The sequence below is a fragment of the Cydia fagiglandana genome, chromosome 16 (assembly GCF_963556715.1).
Source record: "Cydia fagiglandana chromosome 16, ilCydFagi1.1, whole genome shotgun sequence".
In the NCBI taxonomy this organism is placed as follows: domain Eukaryota; kingdom Metazoa; phylum Arthropoda; class Insecta; order Lepidoptera; family Tortricidae; genus Cydia; species Cydia fagiglandana.
This window is the reverse complement of record NC_085947.1, coordinates 16,575,705-16,594,767: the sequence shown is the minus strand read 5'-3', so window position 1 is coordinate 16,594,767 and position 19,063 is coordinate 16,575,705. Positions and strand designations below refer to the sequence as shown.

General features: G+C 42.5%; 1 protein-coding gene across 1 annotated transcript; it reads left to right on the top strand.

Annotated features, from left to right (window-relative positions):
• The first annotated feature begins 6,055 nt into the window (after positions 1–6,055).
• LOC134672270 (nose resistant to fluoxetine protein 6-like) lies at positions 6,056–18,452 on the top strand. Its single transcript, XM_063530167.1, has 13 exons — positions 6,056–6,147; positions 6,803–6,942; positions 8,071–8,252; positions 9,525–9,670; positions 11,743–11,857; positions 12,141–12,228; positions 12,962–13,128; positions 13,572–13,757; positions 14,075–14,248; positions 14,990–15,143; positions 15,424–15,610; positions 16,971–17,113; positions 18,273–18,452. Exons 1-13 carry the CDS (start codon positions 6,084–6,086, stop codon positions 18,450–18,452), a joined length of 1,926 nt encoding a protein of 641 aa, XP_063386237.1. The 5' UTR covers positions 6,056–6,083.
• Positions 18,453–19,063: the final 611 nt, after the last annotated feature.

Sequence of the window (19,063 nt, the reverse complement as noted above, 5' to 3'; positions counted from 1 at the left end):
GGAACCTGGTCTTCAACAGAAGGATATGATGTCACGATCCTCAGTATTGAGGGACCAAGTGAAGAAGAAAAGCTGTTACTAGTAGGCGTAGGTACTGGACCACGAACATGGTCGATCGTCAGGAAGGTGGTCCGCCGTAACGTCTGTCAAGAACACAGGTATGAGTGAGAGAGATAGAGAGACAAATATGCTGACAGAACCAGAGGGTCTACTGTGAACCATGTTCGACGTGTTGCCTCTCTGTCACACTTACGTACGAATTTACAAGTGCGACAAAGACGCAACGGGGTCGGCTCTCAGGACAGTGGAGGAATTACATACAGTCTTTGCCGCCTTAGGCCCCAAGCCCTACATAGCAAGCTCTAGCCGCCCCCCCTTTCTCAGCACCCATCATATAGACAGCCGCCCAAAATATCTGGCCGCCCTAGGCCCGGGCCAACTCGGTCTTAGGGCAAATTCGTAACTGCCTGAGGGTCGCGTGGGTCCACTACGCCCGCTTGCTATCGTTTTTAACTAGGACGCTTGTCACTGGACCATAGACATCGAAGTTTGCAAATTGCGAGCATCGTTCTCTATTACTGTAATTACTCTTTTATAGGAGTAAAAGAGAAAGATGGCCGTAATTTGCGAACTTCGGTGTTCACGGTGCTAGGCCACCTGTGCGAAAAGAGAAGAGTCGTGAAATGTAAAGAAATTAGTGATGTGCCGTTCTTAGTAAATTTTCCAAAGAGGGTAAATTCCCAGTAACGTTTCTGGTATCGTCCCAAAAGTCAGTAAATTACGATAAAGTTCTATTTTTCTTTTATTATTTATGTGTTTCCTTTCTGGATTTCACGGGCCTATAAATCCCGGTCTTTTGATAGGCTTGCGTGGGGATACAGATCCAACACGTAGAGGCCCTTTGGAGAGCTTTAATGTCATGTAGAACGCCTGCTGGAACCCGTTCACAGGCGCAACAATAGACACCCATGAACCGGTCGCAGCAGGCATTGGGACTATTGTAGAAAAAGAGAACAGTATTCCGGTCTATGGATTGATGTTTGGGTGGACAATGAGACTGCGCTATTGTAAAAGAGGTCCGGACACCTGCCATAACAATGTTAACACCGTCATCGAGGCAGGCGGTGACTCGCCGCTGACTAGATGGGCCCCTGAAACTGCCGTCGCGAAGACGACCAGGAGCAACATGTGTTTATTATTATTATAACAATGCATAAATGTGTCTGTAATGTTTAAGGACTTTGGATTTCAATTTTGGCAATTATTTATTCTGTATTGGCTCTCATTTCACCAATTTAAACATGCCGAAATAAATACATACCTAATTATATAAACTTACTTAAGTACCTAATAAAAATTGTGTAACACTGATTCTCATCGTGCCGACATCATAGTCACCCTAATGAGTTTGACAATGTTGTCTTGTATTTTTATCGCAAAATGTAATAATTGTGGCTTCCTGGTGAAACAATATTCCACAATTAGAAATTCTTTCACTCCCACAACCTTTAACGCAACATTTATTCACCATTTTTAGGAAATTTTGCAATCACGTGTTTTGATAACATGTCATGACGATAGGGATACCCATTAACATTCAAAGTTTCTACAATGTCTACCACACCAAAATAAAAGTTTTTATTTTTATTGTCCACATGCTTGGTTAAATCAGGTAATAATATTGACATCATTCTTATTTACAAATTTCTTAAAAGATATCAGAACCTTACTCTGAATATAGCATTCAAATAATATAAGAAGTTATTTAATTTGAGTAGTATATTGATATAAATACTACCACAATGGTATATTTTTAACATTGGCAACACGTGCGAGTGAGACACCGCGACCCACCTTTGCTATCTCAAGTGGACCGTTTTCTCTAGTCTGGTACGAACGTCTTTCTAGCTCGGTGATAAAGTTCAATTTAGTATGGCAAAAAAAGTGACAGTGCAGTCCATCTTATAAGTCCATGGGCCGAAGTCAGGAGCTTCGCACCCCTGGCGCAGTTGCACTGCACCAGAGATAATAATATAATAATCACTACGTTTTATGAGACTCAGAGACTACACTTGCGCAAAGGTGGCGCCCTCTTCACGCACACTCTATATTTGGTCCCGTGCAAGTCCGTGTCTCTAGTTACGCCTTAATTGGAGTAAAAGAGAAAGATACCCGCAATAGGGAATATTAGGCAAAGCTCTGCGTAGGTGGCGCCACTAGCACATGCAGTAAACAAACCTCATTGACGTCATCAATGACACATCATGCGTCACTAGGTTAAATCACATGGCCTACCGTGAAACACGACAATCGAAAATTTGATGTGTTGTGTGCCTCTCTATCACTCTGGCTTAGTCCATCGATAGAGAGGCAGATAAAGAAATTTCGTATTTCTCGTTTCGCGGTAGGCCACCTGTAAACCAACCGCCTTGGTGCATCAATGTCATACTGAAAACTTGTCAAACAACTGTTTAAGGCCTAGTATGTATAAGTTGCTCTATAGTTTACTACAAATTATACTGCAAAACGTAATTCAAGACCAAAAAAAGTAAGAAAATGTTGCCATTGCAATAATTTGTTTGTAAGATAGTAAATTCATTTTGATAAATAATCACGCTAAGATAATTTATTCATTAGTAATTTTACTCCTACTATTTAAAAAAGTACTTTTATTTACTTATTTGTACATAAATACAAGACGCGCTAGTAAAAAAGTGGCAACATTTCTTACTTTTTTTGGTCTTGAATTACGTTTTGCAGTATAGTGCTGCACTCTGGCGGCAGAACATTGCAGTAATACTCCCTTTGGTGTTCGCGGTAGGCCCTCGGTATTAACCGCCAGGGCCACTTGCACCATTCACTAACCCGGGGTATACCGGTTAAACCTGAGGCCTATTTTATAAAGCTACAAGTTACAATTTACAAGCGGAAGTCTCGTTCTAACACATAGGGTTTGAAAGAGACTTCCGCTTGTAAATTGTAACTTGTAGCTTTATAAAATAGGCCACTGGAGTTTACCATGGTTACCAGTATAATTTGACACTGGGTTAACGGTTTAGCCGGTTAACCCCGAGTTAGTAGGATAATGCAAGTGGGGCGTCACGTCACAGACGCTTGCGCAAGCGATGTTATAGGTCAATGGCGGAAGCAAGTAGTATACAGGTTTTACCAAATTAATTATGAATTCTTAATCAGCGAAGCAAAATAATATTTTGTTTCATGTTTAGTTAAGAGTAAGTTTTTAAGTATTATTAATTTGCTTGTTTCCTGCGTTAGTTAGTAGATACTACTGATGGACTTATATAACAGAAGATATAGGTAAGTACTGGGTCAAGCAGATCTTGTCAGTAGAAAAAGGCGGCAAATTTGAAAAAAGTAGGCGCGAAAGGAGATCATCCCATAGAAAATATGAATTTCGCGCCTTTTTCTACTGACCAGATTTGCTAGACCATCTATATGTCCCTAATGTCTAAGTTATCCTATTGCAAGTAAAACGTTTCAGAGCAAACTAGCTATAGTCGCACCAATAAAAGTCTGCAGCGGATTTGATAGCCCACGCAGCGTAAGTGTTATTTATACGTTATAATTTGATAGAAGTTTGACGTTTAAAATGACACTTGCACTGCGTGGGCTATCAAAATCGCTGCAGGCTTTTTACGGTCTGACTTTAGTCGTTTTAAAATGAGAGCGTAACTACGTTTGTATGGAGAACCGAGCTTGCTGCGGACTTAAAAAGGCCTAGTTTCCCCTCTGGATTGGAACATCAGATGGCATGGCAGTCGTTTTCCTAAAAACTAGTGCCTACGCCAATTCTTGGGATTAGTTGCCAAGCGGGCCCTAGACTCCCACGAGAAGCCGTGACAAAGCGAAGAAGACAATGGTGATCGAGGATTTTTAAATAATTTGAGGAGGTAGAGTCTGTTCGGAAAGAGAAGAGTCGTGGAATGTACAGTATGTGTCTGACCATGGAGCTTTAATTCCAGGGATTGATTTTACTCGCTAAACTGAGCTTCTTTTACTATGGGACCAACCCTAAAATCGGGAAATTTTTTTTGGCTTTTCCATAGAAAACTTCGACATCCGATCAGACACAATGTATGAAAACGTAAAATTTTTTTTCGGGATTTCGGGGTTGGTGCTATAATAAAAGTAGCTCAGTTTAGCGAGTAGAATCGAGCCCTGGATTTAAAGCCCGATGGTCAGTAACACCCTGTAGGTATATGGGGCCCAATACATAATTATAGGTAAATACTCTATTAGTATGTAGGTTAGTAGGGGTAGGGTCTTTATTGGTTCCCAAATAGTTTTAAGTCATAATGTATTGTTTGTCCGAATTTTCGTTAGTCATATCATAATTGGTTTTTCTCAGATACGCGTAAATTTTCAGGATTCCCATAAGACAAACCTAACCTAACCTAACCTATCTATAGAATAACCTTAGGAAAATCCTGAAAAGTTAGCGGTTTCAGTTTTATGACTAAGGGGCTGTCCATAAATTACGTCATCGATTTTTGACCCCCCCCCCCTATAATCATCCAAAAATCATGCTTCAAATGACCCCATTTCCTCCTACTTCATGCTACCGTCATCCGATGTCCAGACCCCCCCCCCTAATTTGAAAAAGGTCGGTATGGTAGCGCTAATATACTAACCTACCTACTAATAGAGTATTGTATAGTAGCGATACTATACTAACCTACCTACTAATAGTGTATAATGTATTGGGCCCCATACATTCCACGACTCTTCTCTTTCCGAACAGACTCTACCTCCTGAAATTATTTAAAAAAAATCCTAAAGGCCCCAGTACACAATGGGCCATTGCCGGCCACTACAAGGGACGCAGCCATGCGGTAGAATGAGATAGCAATATCACTTGCTCCCTCTAACGCATAAATGCGTCCCTTGGAATGGCCGGCGATGGCCCATTGTGTACTGGGGCCTTTAGATCATCATCGTCTTAGGGTAGGTTAGATCAATTAGTTTTTTAAACAAAATCCATATTATAAATTGCCTATATTTTAAGCTGTGCCTTAATAATTGTAAATAGGTACCTATGTAGTCGATTGTTGACAAGCATCAAGGTCTTAAAGTACATACTTAACAAAAGGGATAGAAAGATCAAGGAAGGAGACATATTTTTTTAGGGTTCCTTCCATTTACGAAACGCTATTCCATCTATCGCCCAGGCAGAGACTAAGACTAATAGGTAGACGAATAGATGAAGGCCCGACTTCAGCTGTCTCTTTAAAGAGCGTTAGGACGATTTTTGAAATTCGATCGCTCGATTTCGTCACTCGAAATTTGGAATCTAGTGGTATTGACCACTCGATTTCAATTCTATTAGTAGCATTTAAACGCCTAGTAGTGAAGATATCATTTAACGAAATACACGAAATCGAGTGCTCGAATTTAAAAAATCGGCCCCCTGATAGGATCCCACAAGTCTCAACCCCAAATTACATAAAAATTTTGCTATTGGACTTAAGCAGCAGGGCCGGATGTCCGCCTGGGCCCAGGCAATCTAGCAGGTTATGAGATGGAGAAGGGATGAATTTTTAATGCCATAACGCATGTGCCAATTAGAGCTCTAGAGGTCTCTAAATCTGGGCCTGTTAACAAGGAAGTGTTCATAGGCTATAACTACTACTAGCTCACTATCAACGATGATCAATTGTCAAAGGCCAAAGGCCTTGCTAAAATAGAATAATTCGAACGACGAAAAAATCTATCGAAGGAACCTTCACCTGAAAGTGGGATTCACAATTGATTATTTCTGATATACTTACGTGATGCCTATTGCCTGCCATGGTTGAAATTCTTTGAGTAGAACGTTTGTAGAATAATTTTGATTTGCAAATATCGATGTTACTGTGTGAGCGCGAAGGTTAAAATTTGATTTGTATTTTTTGTACACACATACTTACAATATATGCTAATCAAATAATTAACTACTTGTCTTGCAAAGTAAAATAACCATACAATACCTACATGTATCCTTACATTATTCTCTTATTAGTGAAGAGATCGGCGCGGGCGCCGAACGTTTTTAGAATAGTGTTAATGATAGTGAATAAGACAAGATGAAGTGGCTGCTGCTGTTGTTTCTGGTGCACCAGTCTTCAGCTGTCATTCATTACTTAAATTGTGAGTTTTCTGACAAAGTATACCAACTTGGTGGGTGCTGTCTTTAGTTGCCTGTTTCCCATGGAACAGAGGCAGGGATAGCGCTCTTTGACCTTTTTTTTTGACGCAGGGGTAAATGCATTTAGGCATCTCACCTCCAAAGGGGAGGGGATGGTATGTGGGACTCGCTCCTCCCGGGGAAGAGAATACCCACTAACATCCCCTGCGGCGTTGCCCGCGTTACCGTTATTGGGGGACGCCACGGGTTCGCAGACCATGCCACCGTGTCGTCGTCCCTGCTGCCCCGGTTAGTATACCGACCCTTGTCATTTCGTCGAATTTTCGAAAGGACATCTATCTAGTGTACCATGACCAGACATGACGCTCCGCGATAGATGCGCCATTTAGGGTCCTAGCTAAATTGTTTGTTCAATACTTACGCAATAGAATTTCCAATTCAGCGAGAACCCTAAATGGCATAACAATCCCGTGTGATGACTGCACATTACATAGGTAGTTTTACGCTAAGCGTTCAGCCAACTTCTACTGCTAGTAGGTACTGCTACTGCCGGAGCGCCAAAGTTGGTGCAAAAGACTGCAACCTTAGTGTAGACTAACTCATTGAGTTTCGGCTTCGCGCTCCTTCATTTCAGTGCATGCAAATCCTTGATTTCAGTGACCGAGTACAGCAAAATGCCAGATCTGTACCAGATGGACGACTACGACACTTGTGTGATGGAGCCGGGCGGGACCTACTGTCTCGTCGACGCTGACCTCTACTCCAAGGAACCCTCCGACCTCATGCTGATGATACAGGTATAGACCGACCACTTAAATGAGTCCTCGCCTGCGCGATACGGGGGCGACGGGGTAGGACGACTAAGTGCCAGTTGCACCAACCACATTTGACAGACTGATCAACGTCAGCCGGCGCGCCCCGGCGCTTTACTATGAAACTTTCCATACATCAAAGTTTAGCGAACTCTTTAACGATACGAACAGTTTGGTGCAACTGACCCTAAGGGTGGCTGGGAAGGTGCGGGCGCCGTACGCCTGCCGGGCGCACCTTCCCCGCCGCCCTTAGTCGTCCTACCCCGTCGCTAGCTATACATATTTACAACAAAATGTGACATGTTGTGACAGGGGGAGGGGAGAAACACAAACTTTGTGACGTCACTTTAACTTATTTAATTCGCTGTAGGTACATACAGTTAAATAACAAGTTTTTGAAACCATAATCAATTTTATTTGTTTAATTTTCTTTCTGAATGTTTTATCTAATATTTATTTATTTTTATTTTGATAAATTATTACTAAATATACAGGGTGATTCCGGGGTCGTGGAGCAAGCGATCAAGGCATGATACACAAGCCCATACTGAACAACTTTTACTATGGGACCAACTCCGAAATCGCGAAAAAAAAAATTGGTAGTTTCATACATTTCGGCCGATCACATGTTGTCGTGTTCTATGGGAAGGCCAGTTTTTTTTCGCGATTTCGGATTTGGTCCCATAGTAAAGCCAGCGATCAAGGCATAATACAGTGATCGGCCGAAATGTATGAAACTACTATGTATAAAAATACTATGTATGAAACTACCAATTTTTTTTTCGCGATTTCGGAGTTGGTCCCATAGTAAAAGTTGTTCAGTATGGGCTTGTGTATCATGCCTTGATCGCTTGCTCCACGACCCCGGAATCACCCTGTATACATACAAATATGAACGCTGAAAACAATATACTCATTTTGTTTGGGCAGTCGTGTAATAATAGGTAAATAACCTACTTAATTCGATTTGCCGATTTCGTTGAAAATTTTGAAAAAATGTGACGTCACACCAGAGGGGGAGTGGTATGCCAACCTGGCAACTGGAATGCACTTATTTTTTGGCCATCGTGTCATAAATCTTGTAACTGTGGTAACTTTTTTCAACCCATACAGGAATACTCAAAAAATACAAGAAAACATTACAATCACACGAAAGTACACCGAGCTTTGTGCATCCGAAAATCTTGCAAGGATTTCGTGAAGAACAGAAGTGTAGAGAACGAAGCGGACCTGAGATCCATCCTTGAGGAGTGTGTTGACGATTCCTTGTGGAAAGGATACAAGCTAAACGCCAGGTAACTACTTATATACTCCATTCCAGATAGGATTAGGATAGGGTTAAACGCCTGTGCACACCGGCTGCGTGTGCGTGACGTGCACGTGCGCGTGCGGCGTTGTAGTATACAGATCCTTATGAGAGATGGCACACCGCTTGCGTGACGTGTGCGTGTGCGGCTCCAACATTTTAGCGCACGCACACGCAAGCCGGTGTGGCTCGGCCTTAAGGATTAGATAGGATTGTCCTTGAGCAAAGTCTTGATGGTAGCTCAGTTGGCATATGGCGATGGGCTAGTGATCCAGAGTCGCAAGTTCGAGTCTCGCCTGAGACAGTGAATTTTTCCATTTTTTTATACTACGTCGGTGCTGGCAAACAGGCATATGCCTAATAAATATTAATCCAGAAATATTTTCACCGACATTCACATCATAATTTGTAAATACAAACAAATAAAAAAGTTTTCATGACAGAGGTCAACAACCATCGCTCGATGTCAGAGGACGTACCGCGAAAAACGAAATTCACAATTTCTATACCTGCCTCTGTCGCTCTTGCATATTCGAGTGAAAATACTTATTATACTTATGAAGATTTGTATCGAAGTCGAAGTGGTTTGATGTCGTCTTCACAGAAAAGGTTTAGAATCTCTGATCCTGTAATCTTCTAGGGTCAAATAAGATTAGTACCTACCTATTCAATGATAATAACACATGTTATTACGGTTATTACAGATGTCAGGGTCACCATTGTACTATCTTTGTAATTATACCTGTAAGTATGTGGTTTCATCTTTGTTAATAACTACCTACTGAAACAATTTTATATATGTATTACATATATTATATGTACATATGGTATACTTTAATATCGAATAAGTCAATTAACTGTAATAAAAATATGGTTTAAAAAAAATAGCCTTAGAGACGAGGATCTCTAACTGTGTCGTATGCATATTAAGGTATTGTGAGACCGTAGTTTGAATTCTGATCCATGTAGTGGTTGTTCTTACAATTTAAGAAACTCGATGATGCCAGGCTGAAAAGTGGTGCCGATCCCACCATAAGAAGCCCTTTAAATTTCCCCCTTAAAATTCTCTACAACTCTAATTCGCCGTCGAAAAAATTACACATTTTTCACAAATCTGACTCAAATGAGCTCTATATTGAGTATTAAATTCTTTGCTCTATAGTCTCTTAGCGTTACTGCACTACCTGATTTGAAGTGCAGTAATGCCAAGGCTCAATTGTTCTCTCTCTCTTTTTAACCATTCCAAGCCCATAATTTCCAGGTTAACCGAAGTCTTATACTGCAAGAGACACGGCGACAAGAGGAGTTTCAGCACTGGAGATTACATCATGGCGGGTGTATATTTGGTCCTGATCATACTGAACGCAGTCGGGACTTCTTACGACATTATCAGTGGAGATGCGGCAGGTACTAATACATACCTACTTATCATTTTTCACCTCAGCAGCTCGAACAAGGGTACTTTGCTTCTTAAAAACAGTGAGCAAAATGCGATTTTGCTCATTTGAGTCATTTTGTCTCACTCAGTGAGCAAAATCGCATTTTGCTCACTGAGTGAGTTTATAGTCAAATGTCATTTCAACATGCGGGGTCTAATACAAGTTCGATATACTTGGGTTCTATTATCTCTGTCCCTCTAGGTATGTTCTCACTGCTTAGGGTGAAAAGTTTTGTGTACAGTCACCACATGGGAATGTTGAGCCACTTGGCAATGGACGCAATTTAGTCGTGTAATATAATGGGTTCGGTATTTTTCGTTAGTAGGCACGATCGCGATATGACCGATGTTACCCGATGATATCTTGGTTGCTTTGTTGCGTCAAAATTTCACTATGTCAAAACTAGTTGACGTAATAAAAATTCCTTCGTCTACGAAAAGGATTAGCCAACGGCCATTAAATTTTGAAGTTACTCGTTTGAATCAGACGCTAGATGTCGTTGTTCCTAGCGGAAACTGGATAACGAGAGTTCTTCATGAATTCGTCTAAAACCGTTTAGTAATCTACTAATATTTTTTTCAAATTGGATGCCATGATTTAACTGACATTAATATGCGAGATCTTTTTTCAAGTCGAGATATTTATATAAATATCCATGTTATCAGGCAATTTCAAATTATTTTTTCATTGAGAGAGACAAATGCTATTGCTGTCTTTACTATCATTAAATGTGTCACAGCTCCTAGTTGACGTTAATTGAATACTTATGTAACCTTTGTGGAAATATGGTAGATAACCTTTGATAGTCTACATATAATCCTATAATCTGTCAGTAGCTATAGAAATGTTTAATAGAGACTTGATAGTTTCTGACTCAAATACTAACTTTGAAAAAATATCTGACAATGAGTATTGTCAATTTTTTTTTCGCTGTAACATTAATTGCGGAAAAGTAGCTATCTAAATCTAGTAAAAAAATCAAATATTTGGTTTTACGTAACTGTAGCAACAACCGCCCCATTGGTCAGCAGAGTTCGGCCGAAGTCGTGATACCAGTCTCGTAAGAGTTCGGACCCCGATTTGTATTTCTACATAGCAGCTTAGCAGTCAAATAGACGTTTCTAGGACTAAAGCGGATGGTGTCATGTAACCATAGTAACGTCAGCTTCCGGAAAAATCGCTATCAATCATTGGTTAAATATTTTTGTTATTACGTAACCATAGTAACGCCACCTTCCGAAGAAAACACGGGCGGTCATTGGCTAACCGTATTTGGTTTTACGTAACTGTAGCAACGACCGCCCCATTGGTCAGCAGAGTTCGGCCGAAGTCGTGATACGAGACTGGTAAGAGTTCGGACCCCGACTTGGATTATTCGACCAAGTTGCGAACAGTGGTAAGTGGCTCAACATTCCCGTGTGGTGACTGTACTACACGAGATCAAAGTTATTTACATCTCGTGCGCTTTTGAATCCCTTACTACGCTCAAGATTCTAAATTATTATTATAGAATCTTTCGCTTGCACGGGACTCAAAATAAGCACTCGAAGAAATATTAAACTTTGATCTCTTGTTGTACAAATAACTATTGTTACCATCCATCGACCCGAAGTTGGATCTAGCGAATAAAAAAATTCTCACTAGATCCATCTTGGATCTACTGGTTGGATCTATAGAGAATGAAGGTATGTTGGAGAAGACCGGTATATAGTTAATAGTATTTTTGGTTGGCAAGCCCGTCATAGGGCAAACACTCGTATTTGAATACGTAGGATGTAGGTACTTCGCTCAGATCAACACAATCAGCATGGAAGAGCTTATTATCTTCTTCTGCCCTCCCGACCTTCTGTAAGTGGAGTATGTGTGGAAGTAGAAACGCAAGAGTTAGAAGCGACGAAAGAACTTGTGGACGGTCTTACCTGATAGACGGTCTTCGCCACATAATAGACCTTAAGGATTTTTTAAATTGAGAGAAACAGCATGTGACTCGCAAGCCTGCGTTTGCTAGTTGTCTTTAATCCAATTACTTGTTGGTTTTAGGGAATCCGTACTTACTGGCGTTCTCTCTCCGGCGTAACTGGCGTAAGCTGATAGCTCCCAGTGGAGTTGGGCCCGAGCCCAGGCTCAACCGGCTCAAGATCATCAACGGATTAAGGTATACATTTTTGCAGTCCACATCGTTCCTAAGTAAGATACGACCTAAATAATGTAACAAAACTATCTACCTACTTGAAAAATGTAAACTCGTTGATGTCTTTTGTTCTATCGTTTGGTTTTGTCCTCTTGACCGCAGCGAGACGACACGTGATTGGTCAAATTCATTGTTACACTGAAAATCATGCAATAATAATTTGGTAGACGAAGTCATAATCATAATTCGACCATTAAAGTCGACGAGTAAAAAAAATATCGTAACCCAAATACCTATTTGTCGACAGATCCCTGACGATGGTCTGCGTCTTCTTTTCGCACTGCGTGTTAGTGCTTATTGTTTTTTACATCAAGAATCCATACTTCGTCGAAAACGTAAGTATACCTATAGAAACTCACCTAAATAGCTGCAAAATTCCATGGACACATTATGAATTAATGTATTCATACGCACATGCTGAAATAAATGGATCTGCAACCATTGCCGGTTTTTACCCGATGCACCATCATCATCATATCAGCCCTTTATCGCCCACTGCCCACAGCATTAGGCCCAGCATAAGCCTCTCTTCTAGTAGGGCACTTGTCCCGGCGCTGAGCTAATCTCATCCAGAAGATGCGTCATGTGCACTGTACAAGTGTACATAAGTATAATATATGTAATTAATTTAAACTTACGAGTTTGATGGATTGATCTAAAAATACTGTATCGTATAGGTACCTACTTACTTTGTGGATTCCAGATCAAGAGATGTTGCGAATATTCGCATCCGCATCCGCATTATTTTCAACATCCAGATGCGGATGTCGAACAAGTCGCGGTATAGGAACGTCTTAGCGGCGGCGTAAGTGCTAGGTAATTTCGTCATTACCTATAACGAGATCGTCTAGATCCAGAAAAGTCGGCCAAGTGTTTATTAAATATAACGGACCTATATTATTATTGCTCAAATACTAAACCTTTCGTGTTTGATTATAAAAATGTAATATTTGACGTTTTATTTATATAGTACCTACCTAATCTTGACATCCGCATCCGCGCCTTGAAATATCCGCATCCGCATTCGCGGATGTCAAAAAATCTGCATCCGCAACATCCCTGTTCCAGATGTTCAATGATCCCACCAAGTACATCCTGCTCAACGGCACGCTGGTGACGTACACGTTCTTCGTGATGTCGGGTTTCCTGCTGGCGTTCAACTTCGAGCTGCACGCGGAGAAACACCGCGTTAGCTTATGGGAGTGGCCCAAAGGAATGATCTTGCGGTGGCTGAGGTAGGTAGTCACTAGTCGCTTGTGAGATGACTGACAGACATATTATGGCACCATAAAACACACACTTCTCTCCGATGACAGCTCATGTCGTTAATGTATCAAGCAAGACTTAGCAGTGAGCGGTATGGTGTGAGTAGATAGTATTCCCGAATTCTGCCCTACCCCAAAAATAGGGAATGCCAATCAGTTCTAACCGAAACTAAAATATCATGGATGCAATGAATAAATGATTATTATGAGTATGATTATGATTATAGAACCGAAATGACTGGTTATAAATATTTTACAGTCAAAACCGGTAATAAAATTTAACCAGTTTGCATTTCCAACCAACAAACTCACCCCGCCTTCCGGCCAACCCAGAGTAATTTACCTTGTTTTATTATAGTTTGATTTAGCCTTTTTAGCACTTACTTTAAACCAGCTGCTCAATTTCCTTTCAGACTAACCCCGACCTACGCGCTGATTATGTTCACCGTGATGACCCTGATGCGGCACCTGGGCGACGGGCCCCAGTGGGAGCTGGTGGTGACCAGTGAGTCAGACGCCTGCCACAAACACTGGTGGGCTCACCTGCTCTACATCCATAATTATTTGTGGGAGGACATGCCTTGCTTTCCTCAGTCTTGGTAAGTTTTTACGCGATTTAGTGGTAAGTTAATATATTGCTCCTCGGACCGTTCTATGTACCTATGTAAACGGGCCTAACTACAAAACTGGTGCGGCACCTGGGCGACGAGCCGCATTACTTATGCTTGCAGTAGAAGTATGATTATTAATCTATTATGTGATTTTCTTGAATCAAAATTTCGCTTGCCATAATTTTAGTGTACATAATCCATGATTCCTAATAATTTTTTAATCCAATCATTATGCGTCTAAGGGTTACAAGACTATTTCCGTAGACGTAGGCGAAATGAAGAGTAAAAAAATATGAATGTAACAGGTACCTGTCAGCGGACACGCAGCTGTTCGGGCTAGGTCTACTAGTCTGCATCGTGTGCCGGAAGCCGCGGACGCAGATGCTGGCGCTGGGTGTTCTGATGGCCGTCTCGGTCGCCATCCCCGCCGCGCACACCTACTTCCAGGACCTGGGCGCTGTTGTACACAACTCTCCTGAGTGAGTCATACCCGTGTAACCTGTGTCATGACTGTCCGCTGTAGCGGCACACGCAGCTCCTGGCGCTGGACGGGCTGCTGGCCGTCTCGCTGGCCAGTTGACGTCAAAGACATGTTTACAGCTTTTCACCTTACTGTCTTGTAACAGGCGAAAAATGTAAACATATATTTATCGTCGTTTGGTCATCTCCGCTGCACACATATACTTTCAGGATCCGGGCGCTGTCGTGCACAACTCTCCTGAGTGAGTTCATTATACCCAAAGACCTTTGTTTCCGAGGATATGACACAGTATTTTCTTGGGTGGATCAAATATTTCTTGTTGTTATTTTTTACCGTCATCTCTCATGAGCCGTGGCAAAATGCCGGAATAACGCGAGGGAGAAGAGAAGTTATTTTTTACCGTCAACCGGGGCACAATAGGTACTCAGTTTGTTTGTTAGGTTGGAGTTTGGAGGGTGTGATCTGTATGTAGTCATTAAAAAAAAGTCTGTCCCAAATTTTTGACAGGATCCCATGTTCTCTTCGTGAGACGTGAAATAAAAATTAGGAGAACACTAAGGGTCGGTTGCACCAAACTGTTCGTATCGTTAAAGAGTTCGCTAAATTTTTATGTATGGAAAGTTTCATAGTAAAGCGCTGGGGCGCGCCGGCTGACGTTGATCAGAATGATCAGTGTGTCAAATGTGGTTGGTGCAACTGGCCCTAAGAAGATAATAATTTACATTGATCAAATTTTCAGATCACTCCGCACCTATTTCCGGTACAACAGGGAGTTCCAGATAATCTTCGTGCGCGGCCACACCAACCTGTCGACGTACGTGCTGGGCATCGCCGGTGGCCTGCTCGCTTACCACTGGCTCAACAACGAGAAGGCTGTCTCTGAACGACTACAGGTTACTCGACTCTATCCGCTCACCGATCCTAGGAGCCCTATCTCAAGTTCCCAACTAACATCACTAAATGCTAAGTCAAATCTTAAGCTTCAAACTGAAAATAGAAGTTCAACAAGTCTAGTGCTTGGGTTCCTCGCAGCAGTCACTAGACTGTGGGTGTGGTATGCCTGGTTGACGAAATACATATAACATATAACTTGCACGTATTCGCCACATAAGTTGGAAATCAAGTTCCGTCAACATAATAACCGCCATAACCGGTTTACTTGACATCTTCTAGAAGTACGCGTGGCTCATATGGCTGGTGCTCCCTGTCGCTGTGAGCATCATCCTGTCCGGTGGCATCTTCTACATGGACAACTTCGAGCCGTCCACCTTCGTGCGAGTACTCTACGCCTCCGTCCACAAGCCCATCTTCCAGCTTTGCATCGTGGTGCTGATCATCAGCGCCATTTTTAAGGTTAAAAGTAAGTCAGCGTGAGCATCATGCGTTAACAGCTATGCGTTTTCGTGATAGACGTGATGATTATCCGCTCTATCTTTAATATTGACGGTAATAATTGTATTACTTAGTTATATTTTAAATATCGTAAGCCGTAAGGTACATCATAGCTGCTGCATTGAAAAAACACCCTATCACCTGTACTAATGTATTTACACCTATGATGACTGTCGCGCCAAGCGGTATTGGTAAGTGGTATCAACCAGGACTACTTTGTCATGTGGCAACACTGCCAGTCACTGACAGTTGACAGTTCCGATGGCGGGAAAAAGCACGATGGCGCCATTAGAGGAAAAATGAAGGTACATGCAGGAGGCATAGGACGGCGCTGGGTGTACTGAGTCGGTACATGGTGCATGGTGCGCCTCCACGCGGTAACGGGAGCCTGCCCCGGTGAGTGTTTACACACATATTTATGCTTGTATAATCGACATCCTAGCTACATGGGAGTGGAACAAGGGGTTAACCAACGGTCCTTGGTTAAAGTAGTTTCACTAAGACATAGTCCAATCTCGATATTGGACTGGGAAGCCCGGGCGGGGCTTTCCGGAGTGTGTATCGGAAGCACACAGGCAATAACGCATGTAGTACGGTCGGTTATGAGTTGGAGTATAAGGGCCGGATCTAGGGGGCAGGCATATGGAGGATCCCGAGGGGGCAACGCCCCCTCGTCCAGGTGGTGTGTAGGACACCAGGGTACTAGACGGTAGTACCTAGTCTGGAGGCGACCGATCGTACAGGACGGGAGAGTCACTCTGGATAAGGCCAGTAGCCTGCACTCTCATATTGATACGAAACGTGCGATGCCAACTCGGAAGTAAATGTACTTGTACATGTAACAGCGTGGTCGTAGGTGACCCCTTCTCCTACTCTCATGTAGCATGGTGTTATGTGTACTCATCTTATGATATTTTGTCGCCCAAGCGCGTCTATACCCGATTGGATTCAGGCAAGTGTATTATACTTAGATGGGTATAGATGGCACGACAATGACAAAATAAATTATTGATTGATTGATTGATTGCTACCATCTATACTGCTGAATGTAAGCCTTCATAATAGAATAATCATGTCTCTAGTCTACTAAAATCATGGTTAACCGGCTCATAAGGCGATCTACGGTTACGTATGAAACTGACCTTCAGAGATGCTCCGGCGGTGGACTGAGTTCCCTGCCAAGTTTGTGGTATACAGTAAACTATCAATATATTTATATGAAAATTCACCTTCTAATCCATAAGAATAACTGAAACTCGTCCCTTGGTCTTCTGTTGACATCCCCTGAGATCATTAGTTAGGTATAATCTTAATTATCTGGTTTGCAGGCGTGGTCCGTTACCTCCTCGAGTGGCGCGGGTTCACGTGGACGAGTCGTGTGGCGTACGCCGGCTTCCTTGTACACTCCATGTTCCAGCGCGCGCTCGTGGGCGCAGCCCGTCTGCCCGCCTACATGACCGACTACAATGTGGTGCGTATTCTTTGCATATTTCGCAGGCGTATAGTTTTAGTTTCCACACTGAGCACTGGGCCGTTCCCCGGGACGGTCGCCGTATACTAAGTACGACATTTTCAGGTGGCTGACAATATTTGCAAGCATGACCAAGTGTGACGGCGCCATTAGTTTTATCACTCGATCCTTGCGAAGAAGAGAAAGAGAGGCGAAACGTCTACAGAGTTCTCGCTTCTTTGTCGGGGAACAAAAAATATGGAACAAGATTACAAGACGCGAGATATGTGCGGATCGGGTCCATAGCACAGCACAGCCCGCACTCCACAGCAAAAGCTACCACTGCTAATTCAATTCACTCACTAAAACTTCACATGCCTTACTAAATTCAGTATCCTAATAGGTAAAGGTGTAACCGCGTTTAATATTTAAGAGTCTGATTGCAATAACTAGGATTTTTTAGGATCCTAAATACCTACATAATTATATAGTTCGGATGGCAGGTTAGAAAGACCGAAAGGAAGGCATGTGAAGTGTTTAAATATCCTCCATATTTCGTAAGTGAATTACAGCAGCGGCCCTCGAGTCCCAGAAGTCTAAATCTTCCAACCAAAACGACCTTGAAGTTTCAAATTTAGAATCATCTGTGATACCGCGTCCGCAATGCTCATCTTCCTCGCATTTAAACACGGCTCATGGGAGCCTTGGGGTCCGCTTGACAACTAATCCCAAGAATTGGCGTAGGCACTAGTTTTTACGAAAGCGGCTGCCATCTGAACTTCCAACCCACTGGGTAAACTAGGTCTTATTGGGATTAGTTAGTTAGTCCTTTTGACTCACGATGTTTTCCTTCACCGAAAAGGGACTGGTAAATTTCAACTAAATAAATAATAATAATAAAATTTAATTGCAATAACTAGATGAATGATATTTCGCCATAAAATTCGCCTCCGCAATGCTAATTTGGACCCGGGTATGTCCTTAAACTACGTCCAAGACCGTGGACGGGCAGCAGCGTCCCTCAAATTCGGTGTACTCGACTGCGATCGCCAACCTGCCTGCCAAGCGTGGCGATTATGGCATTCACCCCCCCATAAAAGGGGGAGGCCTATGTTCAGCAGTGGACGTCTTATGGCTGAGATGATGATGATGATGAATGCTAATTTCTGATTTTCCACAGATAACAATCCTGGCAGCGACAGTGTTCCTGTCGTTCGGCACAGGCGCGCTGCTGTACGTGACGGTGGAGTCGCCGGTGGCCGCGCTGCTCAAGGCCGCGCTCGCGCCCCGGAGGGCCCGGGCTAAGGAGCAACCCGCTGAAGACGCCCCTACCCCTACTGATGTTACTACTAAGTTCTAGTCGACAAAAGTTTGAAGAGAACCAACCGCTGTAGAAATCATGCGCTTTATGAATCTCAGCTCAGCACAGTATATTCCTAAGTTCTGAATCTTCTAATAGGGCTTTTATAAGTTAGCCCCATTCTATACAGTATAAACGACTAAATAGTGTTTACTTTTAAGTTTATAAAATACATATGTATGTTAGTCTGTAAGGTATTTGTAATATGGGCCTTGTTGCCTGAATTAAATTTCTAAATAAATACATAACCTTGCCATTCTAACGTCACCTTTAAGCAAATTCATCTTGCGGCCCGGAGCTACAAGGCAAAACCGTCTTTGTGGCTCTCATATTAAAAGCTATACTATCCGCAAACGAAATTGATAACCGAGATCATATTACTAACTCTTTCACTCTTGCTTCGACCGGGTATGCAAAGTAAGTGTGAATGAGAAGTTTACGTTCCCGATCTTAAGCATTACTCACGCTAGACCGGGCTGGGCCGGGCCGGAGCTTCCGGCGCTTCCTTTTCTATGGAAAGCACCACGTGATCACCCATCAGCCGTCATAGAAAATAACATATTGGACGCCTCGACCCGGGCACAGCCCGGTCCAGTGTGAGTCATCTTTAA